Source organism: Lampetra planeri, chromosome 24, assembly GCF_965212315.1.
Source record: "Lampetra planeri chromosome 24, kcLamPlan1.2.h2, whole genome shotgun sequence".
Classification (NCBI taxonomy): Eukaryota; Metazoa; Chordata; class Hyperoartia; order Petromyzontiformes; family Petromyzontidae; genus Lampetra; species Lampetra planeri.
The window spans coordinates 8,777,056-8,796,698 of NC_136130.1; the positions used below are offsets into that span (position 1 = coordinate 8,777,056).

Below are 19,643 nucleotides of genomic sequence, written 5' to 3' on the forward strand. Positions count from 1 at the left end.
TTAGTCAATCTGATGTATGTATTTAAATAATTATGCAATATATAGATATTAGTTGGGGAATGATATGCCGCCTCTATTAAAGAAATAAATCAAGTCCGCTTCCACACCATTAATTTTCTCACGCACGCTTTTTCATATCCAGTACACACGATCGACAGTACAGAATATTTTATATGCAAATCGCGTGCCTATAGTAATGGATTTTTATCGCGTATACAATTTTTCGCTGATGTATTTATTGCATATATTGCATAATAACAGTATGTTATAGTTAGGCTCGCTCACACACACACAACCAACATGACGTGAATGTTCCAGTACGTCATTAATGTGTATACTTCTGTGTTGTATGGTTTATATTACGTGTGTCTTATTTACCGGTGTCAATCAAGACAGCGACGACTTCGCTCTGCACTTAATTGGCTTCCATTCTAGATTCGGGGATTAAAATATTGGCTCGACTGGCACACAATGAACATTTCCCCCAGTGGGCCAGATTGGCTGGGAAAGTGCTGCCCCCCCCCCCCTACTATGTTGGATTCATATGATGACACCCCATAGCACCTTCGAGGTAAAATTTTGAAAAATGTAATTTAAAAAAATTAAATAGTTACAATCGTGAATGTCCTGTACATACGAGCGGACAACTAAGGCCGCATATCTACCCGCTGCTTGGCAAACTGAATTACCCGGTGATGGCCGGCATGAGACTGCCAGGACTGTGGACACATTTTCCAGAATGATGAACCCACAATTTACAAATATTTCATTACATGAAGCAATAAGGGCCTTCCTGCATGCGAGCTGTGTAAATTTTGCCAAACATATTATGACGACGATGTAAATTATAGGATTAGTTGCCCCAGTAAATAAGCAAATTAATAACAAAGCCTTCCACCTTAATTACGTTCAAAGTTTCCAACACGAGTGTTACTGATAATTCAACTTTATTGCAATAATGTTGGTGAAACATAGCACTTCGGTGCTATTTTTTTCCGAAAAACTCAATAAAATTTCTAATTTAATTTCATCATGCATCCAGATATATATATATAAAACCCTATGAGACTGTGATAATGAAAAGTAACTCGTCCAGTGGCGTTCCTAGGAAGCGCTTCATTTTGCGCTGCCAAAAAGTGTTAAGATGTGACAGTTGCATCGTGATTACACGGATGCGGATTGAGTCAGGGCTCAGATCATGCTCGTCTACATCGGCTCAGCGGTTAGAGGGAGCATCGTGCCACTGGAAGGTTGCACGTTCAAAGCATGGTTGGAGCTTCACCACTCAGCTGATCGTCACTCGAGGGTCGATAAAATAAGTACCATCTCGTGGGGAGAGTCAACGGTGGCTGTCCGACGGATAGACATTACCCCGCCGTGGAAATATGGAATTTCCACCGCCAATTCGTGGCTGTGAACGGGAGATGAGCACCGCACGTCAACGCTCACTTGAACAGGAGCACACACTATCTGAAAGGTTCAGTAAAAACGGGCATGCCCGTCTGGGCACATAAACAAATGTGTACAACAGAGCAGGCATGTGACAATTTACCATCTGGTCCTACCTCTCCCCGCCGGGGCCTTGATTCAAGTGTTCAATTAACTATTACAGTACTACGATTCGGGGGGTTGCAGATCAATGCAACAAGACGTTATTTTGTTAGACATTTGATTTTCACACTTTAATCTTGTAACACGAAAGTCGTTTGCAGACACCTGCGAGGAATTGCAAATAATAATGAATCGCTTGTGCGAAATTTCGATGCGTGTTATCGTGAGCACAATGATTCATTGAGATGTGGAACGAACGGAGGGTGAGGCCACGCTGGAGCGGGGTCCAGGCTGCCACGTGGCCGCGCGTGTCTCTCTCTCGCTCTCTCTCTCTCACGCTGTCTGTCAGCAGCGTGAAGGAGTAAGATGGGAGTGTTGTGAACGAAAGACAAATAAAGACCGGATTCCAGAAGTCGCTTCCACGACCTTTATTACATTGGTAGTAATTAATCGCGTGTGCGAAATTTCGATGCGCGTTATCGTGAGCGCAAGGATTCATTGCAATTGATAAACCGATGGATGATTTGCGCGCCTTGCACAGAGTGCTTGTTGTGTGACGGGTAGCATTGACGCGTGGCTCAAATTAAGAGCGGTGCGTGTCACAGACAGTGCGCTGTAGTTTCGGAGAGGATGGGGGGGGCGATCTTTCTGAGTGCAATCTTGAATGGAAAAAAATAATCGAAATTTGGTATATTTATGTATATAGATGTACACCGTGACACCAGCACAACAAAAATGGCCTACTCTTTAGGAATAACGTCATGGGATGTCTGCAGCCCACCGTGAAGCAGAGTGTTTTATGGGTAACACAACCACCGTATTAATGGGGCATTAAACCTAAAAAAACTTCCGCAGCAATCGACAAGCACACTATAGTCAGGCCACGTCACCACCGAATCCGTGGAGGTAATGCCAGTAAAATGTGTGTATGCGTGTTGACATTTCTTTTTCACCGTACGTAACCCACCGTGCTCATGGCAACACACGCACAGCTGATGTCTAAATGATCTCTCCCAGTCATATTCACCTCACAAACCAGATTAATTATGATTTATAGCAATCAATTTCTAAATTAGTATCAATGTTTTTTTTAATACATTTTCAAATTTCATTTTACTTGAACGAGGAGACATATTTTGACAAGAATTTGTATGGAAGGTATAATTAGGTTGTCAAGTTGCCTCATAAAAAAATGTACGAGATGAAAATTGACTTAATGACTGTGAGGGCTCTATTAAAAAAAAGAAACCAACGCTTGCACATATACCAACCCTTGCCCACATTCGTTTGTTACATTATTCACTTATCAGAGTGGAAAAATACTACGTGTTTGCCTCACAATCATTAGGGAAGAATCTCTGGATCCTCCAAAAAAGTTAGGAGTTAATCATGCAGCCTTGCCACTGCTCATGCAACGGTGCCAATGGTCGGATTCAAGTTTGACATGTTATTCAGGCTGAACACCCACAGTAAACAATGCATTAACACCCTCGCAAGGCCAGTGGGAAAAATATTGGCGTTGCGACCGCATGTTCAGAGAGCGTGCGACATTTTTATAACAATTGCGCACACGCGTCCTGCGCATGCCCACGCATGTAAACATACGTCCAACACGGTAATGCACCGCATGCAGGAACAAGTGACTTCACAGATGCATGCAAACTCAACGATCCCATGTATAACCTCTGAGAGACTCTGGGGGGAAAGCGCTGTTGGCGAGGACATATTTCGAGTCTGAGTCGACCTAGGGGAGGCCCGGGACCAGCTCAGATATTCCTCACTGTTCACGGTCATGAGCGGGAATCGAACTCGGGTCGCCGGGTTCGTAGCGCAGCGCGCCAACCTCTCCACTACCACTCCACACTCAAACACAACAACAACAACAACAACCGCCATTCGCTACTAAGTGGCGGTGACGTCACCACGACGCTTGTGCCAGGCCAAGTGCACCACCACAGTGGCTAAACGGGGGCTCTGGACGGGTGCGAGGGGCTGGTAACCCCTCCACCTTCAATTCATTACCACGAAACCACGACTTAAACACTGAAACACACACACATACACACGCGCATATGCATGCACTGTACTCGATAGATGCGAAGGTGGAGACGTGACGCTGTCATAACAACCGTTTTGGCAACACAAACGTAGTGAAACGAACGGAGATAATTAGGACGATGCACCATCCCAGGAGCGTGAAAGCCAACCATCGCGTTTCTGCTCACCATGCCATGTGTAAGTAAACCAAGCAGTCCTATCCCAGAGCTGCTAAGTCGCTTGCCATAGGACATGCGTTCACCCGTCCAGGTGTAATGCACGCGTCACAATGCAAATTTCTACATAAGTAACGTTGGTTTATTTTTTAAGTGCGCTCGGTTATGTACGAAACTAGATACCGTGGCACGACGAATAAATACCAAATGCATTCAAGTGCAGCAACAGGCAAGTTGTCACGAGCCTCACGTTTTTTTGTTTGTCATCACGAAACAAGGTGAAAAAAATATTCGTGATAAAAGCATTTGGCAGTGGTATGCACTCACAAACAATTAAAAACGCAACGCATTCGTCAATATCGAAGCCCTGAAGATCTCTCTTCTACCATTACAGATTAAGTCACCAATTAGATACAAATTTTTGTCTCCCTTCTTGAGGGCAAGTGTTACTGATGAACGTGTGCAGCTTTCTAAACTATAAACAAAACAAATTTATTTCACCAGCTAAGGCACACTGAGCTATGTAGCTCTTTTTCAGAAGTGACCTAACCACAAATCATAGGCCAACGAAGTGGCTTATCGCGTGGAAATGTACAGAAGCCAAATCCTCGAAACGCACGTTTCGAAATGTGTAGAGAAAAACCAAAGGAAAAATCCGCGTCCCTACGGTGAGAGAGACGTGCAAACTCCAGATATGCAGGAGTCAGGGTCAGGATCTAACCCCGGACCTCCTGCATACCCGGCGAGGTTAGTTAACATCCCGCCACCGCGGCGCCCAAACGCAACGGGACGGTCACTCGCGCGGATTTCCGACCACCCCTTCGAGTGAGCGCACGGAGCCCATCGAGCCCTTCACCTGTGAGATCACAAGCGCGAGCGCCCACGGGCGAGGCGACGAGCGAGAGAGCGAGAGAGCCGCGCTGCGGCGGCGCGGGCTTGTGCATGAATTGTGCTCCGAGCTCGGCGTAAGCCACGAAAATTGCCTTTTGTTGCATATAGATAGGCTGGTTACATGACTGGCTGGCTGTGCGTGCCGCGCAAGGGGTCACACGATGCAATATCCCGGCGGCCACCTCCGGCCCCGCCGTCACCGCCGCTGGCACCGTCGCCAATCGTCGCGCGTCGTCACGAGGTGGGTCCCACGCGCACACCGCGGCGCTCGCTGCCGTCGCTCGCGTTCCACATTTAAATATTTCTCCGCTTTATCTCCGATTTTGTCCAATTTTACTCCGGCAACGCGCGGCGCACCCCGTGAGCTTTTAGAGCGGCTGCCACCGGCCCCCGTCGCTGCGAGGCGAGTGCTGCCACTTTTAGATGCTCGCAGCTCGGGTGCTTCGGCGGGTGCGGGTTCGGGGGGATTTTTCACGCTGCTCATACCGGAGTCTCCTCTTCTCCAACAACAACTTAATGCAGTTCATCCCCGACCCAAGCCCGATGTGAGTGCGCACACAAATACATTTCAAAATGAGAAATCGCAGCTCTGCCCCCCCTCCCCTCACCCCCCGGCTCAACACAATCATCAATTCTACCTTTCGCCGGCATTCGCTCGCCTTTCCCACAGGGATTGCGCGCCGATATTTTTAACCTTTTCCAAAATCCAAAAGTCTCACCCAGCAACAGCTGTTGACGATCGAGTTACCACCCGTCAAATCATCAACGCGCCCAGTTTTACTCCGGACGTGTAATTAAAAGGCGGTTAGGTGGAACGCCACAGCGAGACGGGAGATTCGCGGGAACTAATGAAGGCCGCCGTTTGAAAACCGTTGCGCGCCTGCAACCGAGGAGGCGCGCGCCGTTCATATGCGCGAAAGTTTAACGGCGGCTTGGAGAGTCAAAGGGCCCGTGGTGTCCGTGTGTTTCAATTTGCGGTATCTCCCTGCATCTTCAGGAGCGCCCGATCGTCCGCCGCGATGCAACACACCGCGGTTGGCGTAGCTCGTCAGGATAACAGAAATCCGGCAATGCCAGGCGCACCATCCTCCTCCCCTCCACGAGTGCATCTTGGGGGCACCGTTCAAACGCGCGCACACTCCACCTCTCCCACTCCGGCAGCTCGTTTTTGCCCTTTAAAAACCCATGACTGCACTTGCGCCTGGAACGCGGTTTCTCTCTCAAACCTCGTTGGGCGTGCGCAGGGTTTGCGTTGCTTCCGTTGCGATGCTGCCCAAGCAGGATGCGTCCCCCTGTAATTAACCCCCCGGTTAATTACCGCCAGAAGTATTTATCCGGAAAAGAAAAATCGCTCCACTTATTTTACGTTTGCGGCATTGACCCCCCACACGACCGAACATTAAGAGACACGCCGTACCTTTTAATCAGCACACTCCGTGGGCACACAAAAAGACTATTAAACACCTTACCCCAACTTCCCCAAATAATGAACCCGGTAAGTGATGTCAATTTTCATTTGAAGCTTTCGTGACTGCAGGAATCCAAGTCGCGTAGATACGTGACTTGCCCGAAAGAGTACGGTAAGTAATTATTTTATGCGGATAATTGAAATACAGGAACATCAACACTTGATGTCCAATCTGCTCACCACGAGGCACAGAAACAGTTTCGCGGCCGAATGGAGCCCCGCCCCGTGCTAAGGGCCGGCTCGCGTCCACACCACGAGGCAACCGAGTGGTGCCCGTTCGGCCGGCTTGACTCTGCCGATGGGACTTCACAGTCGCGCGCGCGTGCATGGCGGCGGCTGAGCATGCGGCATCTTACCGGCGACCAGCAGCTTGATGCGGCCCGCGTTCTTGCTCGTGTCGACGGGCAGGAAGTCCTTGTACCAGGAGATCTCGGGCTCGGGCTGGCCGCTGACGGCGCACAGCATCGTGGCGGTGCGCGAGCGCTCCACCACCTTCAGCTGGGGACCCATCTCTATCACCGGAAAGCCCTGCGGGAGCTTGTCATCTGTGGGAAAGGCGAGAGGGGGGGATGGAGAGGGAGCGGGGAGAAGGACCCTGTGTTTACCGAGCTCGTATATTCGCAACACTGTTTTCGATGCGATGGTGCTCATGGCCGGGTTCAAGTTTGACGTGTTGATCGGACTGAAAAACGCACAGCAAACAACGCGTAAAAATCCTCGCTAAGGCGAGTGGGAAAATTCTTGGCATTGCGACCGCGTGTTCAGAGAGCGTGCGACCTACTAGCTTAGCACACCAATATTATCAAGCAGCATGTGTTTAAGTGAACAAATGCTTCTGGGTTGTCAGATGTCATTAAATAAAAAGTACTCCCGCCAATCTACAGTAAGAGTACTCACGTCAAGTTTATCGACTTACCTCTGATGCAATTTAAATTAAGTTGTGACACGCTGTACGTGTCTGATGATTGCTAAAGGCGTACCCACATGGGGGTGGAGAGCACCAAATCTAATTAAGATAAAGATCGTACGTGTCCTTGTATGTGCATCGCGCATGACATACAGAGAGGAATGCTAATTCAAAAAAAAGATATAAATCTTGCGCAGAAGTGTGTGTTCCACGTGTGAGTGTGTGTTCCACGTGTGTGTGTGTGTATTCCACGTGTGAGTGTGTGTTCCACGTGTGAGTGTGTGTATTGCACACCATGTAGAGACAGCAATGATTCAATTCAAGATGGAGATCTTGTATGCATGCACGCACGTGTGTGTGTGTCCCTTGCGACAGTGAGCGATGAATCAAATTAATACAGAGATTTTGTATGTAGGTGTGCTGACAACATGCTGTTGAGTGAAGAGTCAAATTAATATAGGGATTTGCTAATAGTATTATTATTTTAATTGCTTATCCAGGAAAGCTTCACTGAAAGATTCATGCTTGATGTGTTTAAATGCCAATTTGCATATATTGTAACTTGGAAGATTTGGACCAAGATGCCAGCACACAATGGACTTCTCTTGTGAATGAAGTCACCGGACCTATTACGTCCATTGTGAAGCGAACGTTCGCGTATTATTCGTGCGGTTATACACCCGCCGTATTAATCAGGGTGGCCCCTGGATTCGAACCGTGAACCCCTGCAACACGAGGCGAACGCACCAACGCCAGGCCACGTCACTGCCCCTGTTGGTGGCATTGACGTGGTCAGGGGGCTTGTGCCGCTTCCGATCATCGATGGGGCCGTACTACGACGTGACAGCCCCGCTTGTGTGGATGTGGGGAGCCAGGAGACCGTGGCTGTGAAGTACGTCAGGGGTGTGCCGGGCGGTAGGGCTGAACGATTTGGGGAAAATATATAATTGAGATTTTTCTGACAGATATTGCGCTTTGATTTGCAATGACATCTTTTTTTAAGTCAAGCTTCAGTTCAATATTCACTTTGTAATAGATTTAAAACATGTGATGGAGCATTACCACATGATGCCGTGAAAATGTTAACTGCTCTATATATTCTAATGCAAGGATGAGAACTTAAAGATATGAATTGCTTGCAATATGTATATATTAAAATGTGTTAATTGAAATAGAACAATCAAACATAGAACAATTGTTAAGTTAAATAAATAAAGTTATAAAAAAAAACAATTCCAATAAGAAAGTAACAGGACTTTTCAAATCGCAAAAAATCGCAGCCTTTGCGATTTGCTAATCGCATTGTTTCAAACTGCGACTTCGATTTGAAATCGATTCATCGTTCAGCCCTACCGGGCGGTACTGGTTGTTGCCCTGCACGTGCTGAAGGAGGAGGCTGTCACGTGGCTCTGTGGCCACGTGGGCTGACGTCCACTCACGATATAACATCGACATACATACGCTTTGATTTAAAAACATTTGTTATTGTGTATCTGGTGCTCTGTGTAAAAGCATTTGCTAAATAAAGCTGCCCCTGTTGTGTGTGCCTGTCTTGACGTGTCCCGTGTGACATAGAGCTGATCGAAAATTAATCATTTGCTTTCTTCGCCGCGTGGGACGTATGAAGCAATCATCGGGAACGCGCAGCATGCAAGAACTCAAATCGGTCTTCGCAGCTGATTGGATTACACGTGATGACGTCACAATTATCCCTTTGAGACTCAAACAGGAGGATGTCTTCACAACTCTGGCTGTCACCAGATGAGGCCGATTGTAATGACCGGCGAAAAGTCGTACTACAATTGTAAATGTGTTGTGGGTTTACTCTCCAACACACCGGTGTGCTGAATTAGTAACTAATTGATTTGGAGCTTTCGTGACTGCAGGAATTACTATTTGGTTCTTTCGGTAAAGTCACGTAGAAATACATTTTTAATTATTTTTTTCTTTCTACGTGACTTTACCGAAAGAACCAAATAGGAGTAACTAATTGGCACGTTTTGCTTACGTGATAAACCTTACACTAGTTGGCTGTGTCGGGTGGTGGCGGGTTTAACGACACATTAACATTTCTGCGATGTAACCCAACGAAAAAAACCCCTCTATTAAGGATAATGTTGGTCGTGAAAGCCTACAAATGTAGGTAGCTTGGTAAACGTGGGAAACAGAAAACGACTATGCCGATGTCAACGGTGACAAGGCCCGTAATCTCCTGTACTCTCAATATTCCTATATTGCAGGATCCAGAACATACAGCCTTGAGTCAACAACTGAAGTCTGCGTGTTGAAAGCAACCGGAATGGAATCCGAACAGCGATGTTAGGTGACTACGTGGGAACGTGGTGCGGAGTATGAACAAGCCTTCACGTCACCGTTTGCACAAAAGGGAATTCACTGACCTCGCCATTCTGCGTGGCATGGAAGCTGGCAATGTTGTAGTGGAACTTACCAAATGGTGCAGGAATTCCACTTAACCACAGTGAACCTGAGCAATTTGCCAGACATACGAAATGGGGGAAAAAATTTAAGTATTTTCATGAAAGACAATGTAAATGTGAAAACTCTGCTCTTTCCGCGATGCTGCCATCTATCAAAGCAGCGCCCAAAATGTGTCAGCGCTAAGCTCGCCACGGCAACTGGAGCTTAGCCCCGTGCAAGAAAAAAAACGAGTTCTGCCCAATATAGCCGCCGCCGCCACCGCCACCACTTTAGTTTCACTACCGAGCAAGACGCGTCATTACATCAGACTACGACAATGAAAGTGGGCCACTGACAAGCACGGCGCACCCGAAGCAGCACTTGCATAACGCGCTGATCCGCAGATCGCCGCGCAAGGCTGGCACGCGGCACTCCGCGGCACCCAGACGCCCCACAAACATCTGCGGTGTGCGTGCCAAAGCAGGGGTGCTCAGGGCAGCACAATCGACCCCTAAGCCACGGGAGACAAACGCTGGCAACCTAAACGGCGGCAGGCGGATACGGGAAATCAGGAGGGCACGGTCCGAGGCACGAGAGAGCCCTGGGCTATTGGAGTCAAGACAAACTGCACATGGCGTATGAGGGATGGATAGGGTTGTAAACATCTGTGAAGACAATGAGCGCAGCTGCGGTCATTATAGCCTGAACAACACGGACTTACGTCTGAGTACTCTTAGGTTTTTTTCGGTAAAGTCACGTAGGTAAAAAAATAAAATTAAAATTAATAACAGTAATAATAGAAATAGAATAAAATAATAAATGATTATTTATTATTTTTAAATAAAATAATAAATCACTATTCATTATTTTATTTATATCATTACTTTTATTAATAATATTTTATTTCTATTATTACTTTTATTAATTTTAATTATATTTTTTACCTACGTGACTTTACCGAAAAAACCTAGGAGTATGAATCCTTGCAGTCATGAAAGCTTCAAATCTAGAATTTACGTCTGAGTGTTTACCGCGTAGCCTTCCCGTGCGCACGGTAAGGCGAGATCTCATTTCTGCTACAGTCCAGGATGGGGGTGCTCAGACAAACTGTGGAGGTTTGGGGATTTGCCCTACTTGCGAATGGTTCGCGGTGGTCATTGGTTGACAGGATAGTGCAAAAATGTCACCAACCACTTTGTTACGCACTACAGGAGTTCTGCTGTACTTGAGCCCCCACTGGTTCTACGCGACTATGGTACGTGTAAAGATTCCTTCATCAGTGATCATGTGACCTTGTTAAACTGACGACATTGCGGGTAAAACAAATACCTTTTTTTGCGCGAAGCTTTGACGTTGTGTTTGTTAAAACATCTAAAAGCTGATTGGGGGGGGGGGTCTGCACACCTGTAACACTAATGGTGGCCAGCAGCTGTTCGCCGCAATGGTTGAAAAGGTGACGAAAATGTGACGCAATTGCACGTGGACCGCACACAACCGATTGCTCGTTTGATGTCTTCCGTGGTTTTCAATTAATCAATGAGTACACTTGGCACCATTCTTAAAGCGTACACGGTATTCAGTCACCGTTTCACAGATGAGTGTAGCCTCTCAGCAGGGGGCGGTGTTGCCACGTGGTTTTACACAATTACGTAAATTGCGAAGAAATAATAAAAAATTGACAAATTAGTTCGGTGACACCGGCGCACACGGCTTACTCTTTTCTCTTCAAATTTTTTAAGTCAACCGTGCGGCGGACAGCGTGCATTTCTGGTTCACACACCGGCAGCGTTAACCAGGGCGGCCGCATGGTGCGGACCTCAAACCCGTGCAGCAAACAGAGCAAACACACCGGCGGCTCTGCCATGTCACAGTAAGTGCAGCCACGCTGATTCAGTAGCAGAAGCTGCAGAGCCTGAAATACCACGGGTGCAAGCACAGGCAAGACAACCCAAGTGATCGGCCGCTGTTAATGAACGGGTACTTTGAGCTTTTGTGTGACACATGAAAGTGAACCTTAGCTCTGTGTCTAATGCTATGTGCCAAGCTGTCATATACAACAAAAACAAAACCAATTGTGAGCTCGTTTGTTGCGGTAGCCAATTATGCGGCATATACTTTAAAAACAAACTTTATTCTTTTAATTGAAGAGAAATGGAGCTGGGGGTCACCCCGAATGCATCCCGAGAAGCTCAATAGCAGGCCTCAAAAGTCTCACAATACAAATGAACTTGACGCGTACAAAGAGATGAACAAAACTCACAAGGTTCCCAGTACACATGACCGGCTCGGAGATTGATGCCAAAGGGCAAAATGATCAATGTAGTCAAGCAAACATGGAAACATCCCCCCCTCTCCTCGCCCACAGACATCATTTATCTTTTGAATGTAATTAGTTATAATAACACATATGCACATCTTGTCCAGATTACCTAAATTAACAATCTGTCTGCCTTCATCTGTTTGTCTTCTCAACGTGGCCAGTTAATCAATCTTATTAAACCGTGTCATCTGCCAGCCTGACTCCTCCAAGATGAAAACATTAATTTCCCATTAAAAAAAAACACACACGTCGAGTTACGCCTCCGACTCGGCGCCGTGTCTGCTGCCGCGTGTCCTGGCTGAAGAATCTCACGGCCACGTGAGCCTTCCCCGCACAAAGTGCGGCCTGTCGCAGAGGCGCTCGCGATTCGGGGGGGGGGGGGTGAGCGAGGATGCCAGCGTGGTGGGGCGAGGTACTGGTGGCGTGAGGGTTGAAGTTCGAGGTGTTTCCTTCTAGTCAATGAACTCCCCGTAGTCAGTGATCTGGTAATATCTAAACTAAACTTTTTATTTTAATTTGACAAGGTAAGGCCCATTGAGCTATATATATATGGAGCTCTTTTTCAGAAGCAACCTGGCCACAAATGATAGATCAACAAAGTAGCTTAGCAATTGGAAATGTATAGCCGACAAATATTGTACTCTAAATGGGCGTTGTTTCTAAATGTGGAGGGAAAAACCGGAGGACCTGGAGAAAAAGCCACGTGAGCACAGGAAGAGAGTACAAACTCCAAATATACAGGTGTTAGGGTCGGGATCGAACCCACGACCTCCTGTATATTAAGCGAGAGGATTAACATCTCGCCACCACAGCGCCCTACATGATAAACAAGATCCACGAACTTTTGACCCCCACTGAGTCACGGGCATGAGGAGTTGTGCGGCACTATAATTATAATAATCATTGGCAACTCCTGGCTACTGACTCGGTACTGAGCCCACTGTTTGCATGCTACTGTGAATCTAAATGTTATGTTATGGGCATCATCAATCAGCATTGCTGTTATCTTGTTGAAACGATGAACAAAAAAACAACCCCATGAGTTTTGTCCAGAATGTTGAGGGGTTGTCGCTTAGCCATATCTATAAAATGTTGGGGGTGTCTGGACACCCACGGCACCTGCAGTGACCACACCCCCGGTTCGGATGGTGGTGAGTGGCTTTGTCATTGGGCCAGCTAAGTTATTGAGCAATCACTAGCCTTCACTGCAGATCACACTAAATCTCACGTCTGCGGCCAACGTGAATAATTCGTACCAGGTGAAGGGTACCAAGCTCCAGCCGGGGACAATGCTGATAACCGGGCCCCATCAGCATGAGCAATTGCTTTCCCAAAATTCACCTACCGATGGAACCACCAAAAACGTAAAAATAAAGCACACGTGCCTTCCTCCAAATAACTAGTACTTTTTGCATTACTTGTTTTTTTGTATTTTAAAATCTTATTCCAATTGTACTATTGGCGTCAAGTCAAGAAATAAAGGATTGTCCATTTGGAACTCGGGCACAGGAGTGCATCGCCCTGTGTTAGAGAATATCCAATGGAACATCAAATCATAGAATATTAGGGGCAATGCAATTAACGTTCTCACGTAACCTGCTACATTGTTGACCATCGCATGGAAAACCTCAAGTTTGAATTCTCGAAATGGGAATTCTTTTGCCGAATCAAATAAACATTTTTGCATTATTTAATGGGTTTTAGTGCAGTCATCAGAGGTGTGGACTCGAGTCATGTGACTTGGACTCGAGTCAGACTCGAGTCATCAATTTGATGACTTGCGACTCGACTTGGACTTGCATAACAATGACTTTGTCCCACCTATGAGATGTGGACTCGAGTCATGTGACTTGGACTCGAGTCAGACTCGAGTCATGAATTTGATGACTTGCGACTCGACTTGGACTTGCATAACAATGACTTTGTCCCACCTCTGCCAGTCATTCGGTTGACTGGACTGAGACCATGACATCACCGCACCTGACTATCCAGATTAATTGCAAGCGGCTATAAGCCTGGATTAAAAACCCAGGAAGTGCCAGCTCAATGTTCTGACCCCTGTGCCCAACCAGTCACCTTATGCTTAACTTTTAGTGGATATAACTGGCCTGCATATTAATTTGACGCCACTTCTTGTAGGATACTTTATCCACTAGAAATCTAGCGCTAAAATGTCTTCTGGTAACATTCGACTGCCAGATAACAGCCACACACTGTGCCCCTCAAACGCAAAAGTGTTGGAGAGTTTGGCATCGCCGCACACTTGCACACATTTAATTCGTCCTTTGGGTACAATGTGCGTACCAAACAATCGTACAATCAGGGCGGCCGGTAACAAAGTGAACTGTGAAATTTTCCTGATGAATCGATGATTGTAAAGCCACTGGGATCGCCTCGTGTTTTTTTCTGCCCGGGTATACACGTGTGCGCGCGCTCCACTCTTCTGCGAGCAATGTTCTGATGAATGCCTCCCTGAAGGGCTTTTGTTTTTGCAGATGCGACGAGGCGGATGAGTCACAGAAGCCAGCGAAGAAAGCTCCTTGGCAAGATTGCGCTACACTGAAAGCCAGCCCCTTTGCCCACACGGTGAACTACCAGCATGTTCATATATACCTAGGGCTCGGTGTGTCTGCGCACTTTGTGAAATACACTGCGAGTGTTCTGCATACATCAAATAACAATTGTTAAAGGAAAGAGTGGTCTTTTTTTCAAAAGGCTTCTGCCATTTGAATAAATTAACTCATTTTTACACTGACAAAATTACGAACGCACAATAGGTACCTATTTATTCATTAGTGACTTGCGGCTATTCTTGGTTAGATATTGGATTAATTAACTATTGGCTTATCAAAATCCATCTTCAGAGCATTGGTTATTACATTATAGCGTTAATAATATATATATATCTTGGTCATGCAGCATGGATTGCTGAATTAAACAAAAAAAAAGTCAGGTTACAGGAAGGCCATTATATTGACACGCACTTTCCAATTAAACAGCGATGCGTTTCACCGCTAGATATCGCCAATTCGTCCTGCAATTATTCAAATATGTTCACAGGTCCAAAGGTGCTTGGAATAACGACAAAAATAAGAAAGTAATTTAATTTTGCGTGAGAGTTATTGTGACAAGCTTCCGCTGACCCGTATTCACGTTTATGAATGGTGGGGGGGGGGGGGTCGGCGGGGAGGGACAGGCAATTGCTCCGATGTGCAAACGGGCCGAGAGAGGCACACAGATCACACACTTGGCGTAATCACACACTTGGCGTAATCACACGCTTGCCTCCGGCCATCGGTCGCTCCCACCGTGTGCAAGTTTTCGGCAGTGTGGTTTTGGTGGGTGGTTGGGTGGGGGTTTGGGAGGGGGCGGGATAAGGAGCTACATCATGTGAAGAAGATCCTCGTCGCCAAAGATAACGGTGCCAATTTGAGTAACGAGAACGGCGTCAGTTCAGCTCAGCTCAGCCGTGCCAGGACGAGAGGGGCTGGGGGGGGGGGAGCCCAACTGTGAAGCCTGCAGCTTTCCTGATGCTCGACATTTGCTGTGAGAACCCACGCTGTGGGCATCTGGCTGGACCATATCCTGCCCATCCCACGCTTGTTTACGGCACTTTTAAATATACATTGAGAAACTCATTCCTTTAGAACACTTTGTTGTTGTGTGTATGTGTTTAGTTTGTTGTCCTTCCCCCGCACCTCCAATTAGCGCGGTCGGCTGGTTACGTACGGTGCAAAAAAGAAGCTCCACATACGGACATACACCCCGAGGCAAGACCTCGATGGGATATTTTAATTAGAAACCAAATAAACAACCTCGAGATGATCGATGCCGTCAAAAAATAAATTGCTATTTTAACGTCTCCGCACATATCAGGAGACCCTGGGCGTGAGAACTCCCCTCCACCGTTTTCTCTCTCTCTCCTTTATTGGCGACTAGCACAGACAAGCCCAAACATCTGTCTCAGGCCATGTTAAAGCATCCATCTGTTTTCGGCAGTTTCCAACGATATCTCATGTTCAATTAACAGTTTAATTAATAGCAGTCCATCATTTCCCCAGCTTCTTGAACATCAATGTGCATCTGTTGCCGAGTGTTAACAGGGGTGGGCAGCAGTGACGCGTGGCAGGTGCCAATGATGCCCACACTTTTGTGACTCTACCCCAACTTTGGATTTACGACTAATCCCATTTTAGAATCAGCTCTTTAGACGCATGACAGCGTTTGTGCAGGTTTACAATTGTTTTTCAATCCACTGCTGAATGAATCATTCAGTTGGGGATATTTGACCATACTTCACCATCCTGGTCAGTGCCAGTAGGTGAAGTCGGAGGCCAAGGACCAGTTCAAAAATCACTCGCCGCTCATGTGAGTATGGGGCGCTGTGGCTGTGTGTAATCACAGTTGAGTAATTAACAGGTTAATATTTGAGCATGGGTATTTTTGGGCAATTGAATGTTTGTTTAGCTCGTAGTATGTTGACCTTCTTTCGCACTGTACGTAGCCAACCGTGCTCAGAAGAGGTGTGACATACACCTATGAAGTATACTTTTTTAAGAAAACATACACTATGTAATGCATGTTCCATGAGGCATGTCAAAGATTTTCACGCTCACGATACCAAACGTCAAATGCGTGCAGTAACCAATATTTTTTTTACGAATGATGTCAGAGATATGCAAATAATACTCGAATCTTCCATATAGGCTAATGGAGTGAACACAACTGTACAAAATAATACGAGAAAAAATTACAACCAATACAAATGAGATGGGCAAAACATCATATTCTTCGAATTGAATTGTAAAAAAAAGTATAAAATCGAACGTTGTTATTTGGTATCAGCGAGTATCCATGCACATGATGAGCTTCACTTCCAATGCTGTTTAAAAAATATGGAGTCAGCCCAGTTCACGAGAGGACTCCAATCTTAGTGGTCGGGCGTGTGGGGCCAGGCACAGCAATTAAGCTAAAACAAGTTTCAATTGGCCACCGCTGCCGCTATCCGCCAAGACAATAAACGACGGCGGTGATGACAACATAGAAACTAAAGGTGCTCGGATGCCTCCATGTTGAAGCTTTGCGAGCAGAAAACTTAAGATACCTTCCCCCACCCCCCAAACTGGTTACAGAACGGCAGACAAAGGACTAGCACGGTTGGTTACGTACGGTACGAAATAAGTTCCACATTCGTACATATTCATCGGTGAAAAAACATAATCTTTCGGTGAAAATGTTAAAAAGGTGAGTCACGAGATTGAATAACATGAATCAGGTGGCCGCTGGGATGAGACGCCGTTCGGAGCACGCCGGAGAGCGAGCGAGCGGGCGGGCGGCTCCCTTAAGAGATGCCGCGCGGCAATCGTCACGCGGGGCCATGCGTCCAAGCGGCAACACCTGCGCGCGTGGAGGATTAAAAGTGTGCCAACAGGATACCCACACCACCCTACGCTAGCGAACGAAAGAAATGCGTGCGCGCGTTAATCCCATGCTGCCCGCTTCCAATAAAGCTGGGCCAGCGATGACACCGGCGGCGTCTCTGAGCGTCGAGTTGGAATATCCGATGATTTCATTGACTATCAATGATGAATCGGATAAGACAAAAAGAGTTTGGGGGAACAAAATAATTCACTTTCGTTCTCCCCGCGTGTCACTGTTTGGGAGGTAATGGACTGGACTTGATGATGCCATCAGTGGCATTGGTTACGTCACGCCGGGAGTGGCTTGTAAGAAGGTTTCCTGCCTTCCGGAGGTAGGATGTTGGGGCTGCTGCCATTTTTAAATCCTTTATATTAAGTTTGCTTGCTTGCTTGCGCGCTTACGACCGTGCAAATCTTTCGGTCGTTTTTTAACCCACTTCCCGTGATCCAATCGAGCTGACATTTTCCACACAGACTCGTTGTGCGTGACACTTAATGTTCGTGACATTATTTTTCCAAAATTTTACACTTTTTAGGACAAAAATATTATATTTAATTACCAATTGCTTAATGGTGCAATGCAATCATCTGACCCATAGGTGGCAGCCATCTCAAGCCAGAGGACGAGAGGACTCTAGCCGCCACGTATATAAAGGATTTATAGTGAAAAACTTTGTTTTTACGGGTTAATTTTTTAAACGGGTCCGGCCACAAAAATAAGTATTTGACGATGACCGATGGATGCGACTGGTTACGAAATGGCAGCCAAAGGAGAGATCGTATCCAAGAATGTGACCACGACAGACATGGAGTGATTAAATCAGTTAATGGGCAGGAGTTAGAAAGATAGTACCATGGGGAGGACTTTATCCAGCAGTGCATCGACAATGGCCGATTAAAATGATAAGTTAAAGGGAAAGTATGTTGCTAAATGTTTCACTTGTGGTGTCTTACGGAGACTCGGGAGTATTATTTCACAGAGGATGAAAGTGGCGGTGCCAGGGACAGTACAATCACCAATGTCCATTTGGACATTGAGGCACATCTTAAATAGGGCGCAAATCATCAACTTTGTGGGCTCCGTTGCTGCTCTCAACTTTCATAAATGGAAAAAAGCAAAAACCCAATGGCATTTCTAAAGATAAAGCTATTTTTTCTGAAATATATCAATATATATGAAAACCACTTATAACTGCCAGAAAAATAAAATGTCACCACGGTTTTATAAATAATTTAAATGGATTCTGATTTTCCATTATTTTGCAAACAATAATGCTAATGCATACCTTTCTTGTTACTGTAAATATTATTTTCGTTATTATGCTTGACCAATTTTCATTGATGACATTAATGAGTGTCGGCTATGCGGGATGAATCAGGAGTACCCGTCGAACACCGACACATTTGATGGCATAACACGCCAGGCTCTACACAGACAGGTTCAAGAATCCATTGGTGAAATGCCACCTCCTTCTCACCACCTTGCTATCCCCAAGTCTTCAAAACATTTGGTTTTCCCAGGCAGTCTCCCATCCCAAAACAAACCGAGCTCAAACCTGCTTATCTCCCTAGATCTGATGAGGTCTGACAAGATCGGTGCATGCAGGGTGACCTGTGACTGCAATGTCCTTTATTTCGCTCGTTTCTCAGCAGACATCACTTAAGAAGAACATACTTTGGACACTCACACTCAAATCGTGCTGCTAAAAGGACCCCCCCCCCCCCTCCCTATCACGACAGCTTACGAACAATATAAATGCTATCCAGTTAACCACGGGGAAAAGAAAGTTTTTTTTTATGTTCTCATCATCGTTAACACAATTGCTGCGGTCGAGATGACTTTGACTTGACTTTGAGACATGTGATATAAAATAACGCCTTGTAATGTCTGCTATTTAGCTCAATCGGTCGTTTCCACTAAATGGTACAATGAAGCCACGTAACCCTCCTCGTCTCGACCTCGCCACAAGGAGCGAGTGGACCCATCCTGCGCTATCTCGCCCGTGCAGTCGTCATGCAGACACCGATGGCCACTGCACTTTCCCTCCAACATGCTGGGGTGTGTAAAAAAAATAACAAGCCCTCAACCGCACAACAACACAAGATCTAACTTTGCAGCAGTTACATTTGTATGTACAGCTTGCACCTGCTGGTGAAATAGGGTTATTGCAGATAAGATAGATGGCGAACAAAGCAAGGGAGCTTAACCGTGCAGATGGGGAGGTGGACGGGTTAGGGTGTTTCTATTTGTTACGGTATTCCATTAGCATCGCCCGTAGCTACATACACAGAGGTATCGCTTTCATTCGCATGCCTAAAATCCCCGGTAATACCATCACACACAAAGTGCGGCAATACGGGGAAATAATCAGCTTCACCTGAGTGAGCGAGGTCTTCGAGAAAGAAAAAAAAACGAAGGCAGCATTTAGACGAGCGATTTTCAAATCCTCGTCGC

The 19,643-nt window shown here is 46.3% G+C and overlaps 1 protein-coding gene across 6 annotated transcripts in view; it reads right to left on the reverse strand.

The window, feature by feature from the left end:
- Window positions 1-19,643, reverse strand: part of LOC144726724 (receptor-type tyrosine-protein phosphatase delta-like) — a 341,659-nt gene that overhangs the window by 127,156 nt on the left and 194,860 nt on the right. For all 6 annotated transcript variants that reach the window (XM_078605566.1, XM_078605565.1, XM_078605563.1 and 3 more), the window contains exon 5: window positions 6,480-6,668. In XM_078605566.1, coding sequence (XP_078461692.1) covers window positions 6,480-6,668 — 189 coding nt within the window. The remainder of the gene's footprint in view (window positions 1-6,479; window positions 6,669-19,643) is intronic.